This window comes from Eufriesea mexicana, unplaced genomic scaffold (genome assembly GCF_001483705.2).
Source record: "Eufriesea mexicana isolate 0111107269 unplaced genomic scaffold, ASM148370v2 scaffold1364, whole genome shotgun sequence".
Lineage (NCBI taxonomy): Eukaryota > Metazoa > Arthropoda > Insecta > Hymenoptera > Apidae > Eufriesea > Eufriesea mexicana.
Window position 1 is genome coordinate 415,431 of NW_016909470.1, and position 6,000 is coordinate 421,430.

Below are 6,000 nucleotides of genomic sequence, written 5' to 3' on the forward strand. Positions count from 1 at the left end.
TTTCATAGCCACCCGTTCCACCCCAATAACGGAATCGTATATTTTGCATTACTACGTTTCATCATGAATATTTTAAGCTCAGGTGTGTAACTTTACTCTTTCACCAACGGGGAACAATTTCAGAGTCCTCGAATGGATCGCGGAAAATAATTTGCACGGGGGAGAAAGACGAGAAAGTTCCTTGTTGCCATGTTTTCGTTAATGAAAGAAACGAATTTAACACTACAGCCGTCGATTATTACGCGTATTTGCCTAAACGAATTAAAACGATATAACAAAAATAGATGTACAGGGAGTCGCATAAATATAATGCGAGTTACTCGTTTTTCCAAGTGAGCATTTGTACAACATACAAGGGGTAACTTCACTGCCGATTTATAATACGATTCCAATTATTGTATACGATGCAGAAATAGAAAATCAAGGACCAGTCATTTTGACTATTTAGGTAGTATCAACGAGATCGCGCAATTTGAGAACCCCACACAGGTCCACCAATCGCAGACCAAAATTCCTACGCAATTCCATTATTAATCCTTTGCACTCGAGAGGTGACTCTCAGTCGCCATTTAATCAGATTCTAAAGATCGACGTTAATTAATATATCAAATTAAAAATTACCTAACGATGTGTGGAATATCGAAGAAAAATAACTCTATGTCTTAATTTGCATATAATCTCTCGTTTACTATTTTTTTACCATTCGTCTACTTCGAATATCTATTTTTCTGTAACAAAAAGGTCGTCGAGTGCAAAGGGTTAGGCTTAAACTGAATTACCCCCACGCCCCTCACTCCTCAATAAGAGACCAAACACCTTAACGCAAAGTTCCAACGATCCTCTTGAAAATTCCCCGATTTCCGCTTCGAACGGAATACGATCTCGCGGGGTACTCACCTGCGAGGAGAAGAGGGGTTGATAAAAGTGGGCGTAGGATTTATTATAAACGAATACAGAAGCCCGTCTCTTGGTGTCGATATATTGCACCCTGAGTTCCATAAATATTTCCCGCGCGACTCCGGATCATAATGTCATTGTAGTCGAGGCTGCGTCCGGAAGGCGCGCCATTGTCGATTCGTCGTCTGATTCGCGGACAGGAGGACTTCCGGCACCGGTGCCGGTGTGTTTCGTGAAAATTCAAAAGGCGCCTCGAACGGAAGACATCGTTCGCCGTTGGCACGCCTGAGAAATTGAAAAACTGTCAGCGGCCCTCGCCTTGTTTATTTATTTTTCCTCCCCGCCCCCGCGCGTCGTCTTCTGCTTCCCAAGCCCCCGTTCTCGCGCGAAATTTACACGCGAACCCGGGTCCCCTATCGATCGGCCCCGCGTATCGGGACCATTAATCATCCGGGACGGTTCACTTCGAAATTACCTGGCCGAGCATCCGCCTGAAGAAGGATATGGAGAACGTTTCGATGATCCATCGTTCCGGTTGTTCGTCGTCGTTCGTTGAAAAACCCCGTGAAAAAACGGGTGGCAGAGTGTGCACGATTTTACGTTCCACAGGGCAATCCGCTGTACCATAATCCAGCCACGGGCACCATAATCAGTAACCAAAGCCTGGTGCTGCAGAGCGTGACTCGGGGCAGAGCCGGAATCTACACGTGCATCGGCAGCAACCAGGAAGGCGACGGAGAGAGCAACCCACTGAATCTGGACATCAAATGTGAGTAATATTCATTGTGTATATTCATCTTCGTGTTTGTAGAGGTTTCTTGGGTTTTTGTGGACCAGGTAATGAGGGTGTTCGCGAATTTGCGATTGTTTCTTTTGCGGTGGCATCGTGCTCACCCTCGTCAGTAGATGAATTCCTACTTGAAGGAGGTTGGAGGACTTTCTCGCGAGTCCTGGATGAAAACTCTCCGCTTTCTGTGTATACAATTTCTAAACTTTTCAATAGTATTCCTGTCCAAGGCAGGGCCCGATAGGTAGCCTTTCTGATAAGTCCACTAGCAGGCCCAGGACGCATCCCTTCCTTTTCCTTTCGTTCCTTCTAATACCACTGCCACATCGAAGATACCTGTGACCAGATGACAACAGCAACCGTGGTGGAGGACACCCTCCACACGTTGTTAGTCGTTTTATCTGCGAAGTTATCTATTTGTATTCGTTATCAATATTTATGTTGGGTTATTCGGAATAGTTCGGGATTTCTTCGTCAGATGGCGTTGCTTTGTTCTGCGGTATTAAGCAGTGTCTTATTAGTTATCGAATATCAGGGTTAATTGGAATTGTGCAACGATCCACGAGATGGCTAAACGTTACAAATCAATATTTTTCTAGTGCATCTCTCGTACGAATTTGTATCGACTGGATATATGTAGCTCGAAGAATATATCTCTCAAAATATCTCGAAATTCAATAATCGCGAATTGTATCCTTTCGACTACCGCGGCGTCGTATAAAAGGGGATTAAATTATACGAAAATAAGGTACAAGAATGAAATGAAAACTGTAAGCGATGCAAGTACCTTCTGCTTTTAATTAAAAATGATTCATCAGCATAATTGGATGGAACGGTTGCATTAAAATGCCTGTTTCATCGTTCATCTTTCCGCGGCGTCTCGCAAAAATGTAGGGAAGAGTGACGACGCGATGATGAAGAAACATCGTGAAAGAAGGTCTAATTATTCAAAATTTCGCGAATGTGTTCGTCGTAACTTTGTTTCATTAAAAGTTTGTACCGCGATGTCACGGGAAAATATCACCAGGACTCGATCTATGCAAAAAATTTAATCAAACCCGACGGAAAATTTCACAAAGGGTACACGAGGCAATTGCGCAATATAAAAATCCAGTCTTAACTAAATTCCACGAAATAGCAAATACGTCCCCAATTCTTCTCCGAGAAGTATGATTCGTTCGACACGTTTCACCGATCACATGGTTAATATTCTTTTAAATCAAACACACAATAGAACCTCTGAGATGAACTACGAACACGACATATCGTTGAAACGAAATGCCTTTAAAATCTTTACAGCCAGAATAAAAGAAAGAAAACAAAAATGATACTGAATATCGCGATAAAATCACGATGATTAAATAAGCACAAATTCTCGAATAGTCTAAACACCGTGCAACGCTGTACAAATTCTATACTCAGAGACAGAACAAACGGTGCAGCCAGACACCCAAGAATAAAGTACCAAATAACGCGAACAATATTTTTCTTCACTGGGCAAAGTTAAAAAGTGCAATCGTTGCTCGTGCAGAAAATCAGATACTTTCGAACGCCGTAAAATCTCGGGGAAAGGAGATATCGGAGAAGACAAGCGAAACGAAAACCATAGAGGCCTTTCACCCGAGCGACAAGTCCAGGATCTGTCGTTTCCGGTTCGCTGCAGAAATATTTAGAAAGTACGATTGCTGGCTTCCGTGAGGCCGGCATTACGAGCAGCGAACGAGAGATTGTTACGATTCCAGCTTTGCGAACTTATGCCCATTTGAACGAGGAGAGAAACGGATTGCGAAATGGTCAGGAAAAGGGAAAGCTGGAACGAAGGGGGAGAGATGACGGAGATGGTACCGGCGTGGCCACTAAAAGCGCTCAAGGAAACCGACTCGTAACAACGTGCTTTTACCACGTAATGAAACATTTAACGAGAGACGCGTATAAAGCTAAACTCAACGTCTATCACGGACGTAGTAATACAATGCAACGTTGTTCTGAAAGCAATATAACGTCATTTTTCCGCTAACAAAGTCCCAACCATCCGGCCCGCCATTACTTTCGCTCTCGACGAAATAAATACTTCGCGTAGACGTAATACTAGACATAGTGCTATCTCGAATAATACCGTTTTTATCGATACACGGGTCTCGTTGTTCGTCTCCTTTCGAATAAGTAAAAAGTCGTATCGAATTGACGTAAGTAATTAACACTAGATTTACGAAATCCGTCAGTTTGACGGATGGGTTGCTTCAATTATACGATGATAACAGATTTAGTTAACTTATATTAAGACTGTTAATATTGTAATTGTTTATAAATTAAACTAATCGTTAAAAAAGGGACACGTGGTTTCCTTTACTTGTCAATTTGACAGGTGTCAAATATGTAGAAATAGGTATACAGATAACGTCCGTAAACCTAGTGTTAAGGGCGGACAATCGATTGGATAGTATTGACCTACCTATCTTGACCTACTTATTACAATTTTTCGAAAATTAACCCTTTGCACTCGAGAGGTAACCTTCAGTCACCATTTCATAAAATTTGAAAGATCGACGTTAATTGATACATCAAATTTAATGTAATGCAACAGTGTGCGAGGTATCGAAATCAATTAATTCTACAATTCTATTATTATATAATTCTTTATTTATTGCTCAAAAAAATATCGTAAGTTTTTCAGTAGAGAATCTTTGATTTTCTACTCTCTTCTTTAGCCAAAAAATCTTCAAGTGCAAAGGGTTAATTATCAAATTTGGTATAATAGCTTTCGAATTTAGATATTTTAGGTATTTTAGGTACATTTTATATTTAGAATATTATTGATATAGCCAGACTTTTGGGTAGATTTACGTGATTCGAAAATTGTATAATTCCATGAACTGTTTTTCGGCGATGTAATGACAAAATTGAAAATCGTTTTCGCATTTGCAAAAGCGACGTGAAGGGAAGAATTCGAAGACAGTGAGAAAGTCGAACAGAAATTGTCAAAGTTGAGGAAAATAATAAGAACAAAGGGCATTGCAACAGCTGGAAACATTCAGAGGGGGATGAAATTCCAAGAACAAGAGAACGGGGGTGGTTTCGGGGTGGAATTTGAGCAACAGGAAAACCTTCGTGAGAAAGGAATAGTAACGCGATTTAAACAGAAATAAATAAGAAAAGCTATATAAAAAAGCAGTTATAAAGATGTGAAATAAAATATATCAAAAAGGAAATTACCAAAAATTGGTAAAATAAAGGAAGAATAAAAACTCTGAAAGAAACAAGAATGAGAATAAAGGCCTGGAAATAAATAATGAAAGAAAATCAAAGGAAGGCGATTATAGCGATAAAAAAAGACGGCCTTGGTCCATAAAAGGAAATCTTGTGCTGGAAAGAACCATGCTAGAAGAAATACTCGCGATAGAAAGAAGTAACGCGATAAAACGGATGGAGAGAGCACGGAGACACAAGGAAAAATGGAGTTGCCACAAGTGAAAATAGGACAGATTTCAAGATGTCCTCGAACGAAGGAAGCGTCTTCAACTTTCGAGAATATCCCGGGATTCTAAGGGACATATGTCAGAAATGTAAGAATGGCAGCTTTAGGTAGAATGAAATTGAATTACGGAGTTGCCGATGTGAAAGTGTGACGCGATAATGCACGAATCGCACGTGATCGATAGCATATACGGTATCATAAATTTCACACCCCATAGAGTACGTTGCATAACGAAGTTGTTAAAACTTGCTACCAACGGGTAGATAAAATCGCACGCTTTCTGAATTTTAATCAGAGATTACGTAAGTTCGAACAATAAAATTATATTTAATTATCAAAATAGAAACCAATCTTTGTGCAATCTAATGGAATGCTGATGAAGAAAATGGACGTTCAGAATTTTAATTAACACTATAATTATCCATCGTCTGATACTCGCTGTATAATAATTTTAGTCATCCCTTAAAAAGTTGTAATTTCTTCGTTAATTTAATTATCCAAATTGAGGCGAATCTTTGTATAATTTAATCGAATGCTGATAAAGAAAATGGACGTTCAGAATTTTAATTAACACTATAGTTATCCACCGTCTGATACTCTTTGTATAATGATTTTAGTCACCCCTTAAAAAGTTGTAATTTATTCGTAACTTGGACGATTGTTAATATTTTTATTTCTCAGAATCCATCGCGTGTCGACAGGATTTTATTAAATCCCAAGAATATTGGAGAACACTGTTATATAACGTTGCACTGTTATTTTCCATTTATTCTTTTGGATAAATTTTGTGAGATTATGAAGTTCGATATTGGGTGTTTGGATGGGCAGGTGCTCGAAAGAG

General features: G+C 39.6%; 1 protein-coding gene across 2 annotated transcripts in view; it reads left to right on the forward strand.

Moving 5' to 3' along the window:
* Positions 1-6,000, forward strand: part of LOC108547984 (nephrin) — a 149,639-nt gene that overhangs the window by 107,238 nt on the left and 36,401 nt on the right. For both annotated transcript variants that reach the window (XM_017900735.1, XM_017900736.1), the window contains exon 9: positions 1,507-1,666. In XM_017900735.1, coding sequence (XP_017756224.1) covers positions 1,507-1,666 — 160 coding nt within the window. The remainder of the gene's footprint in view (positions 1-1,506; positions 1,667-6,000) is intronic.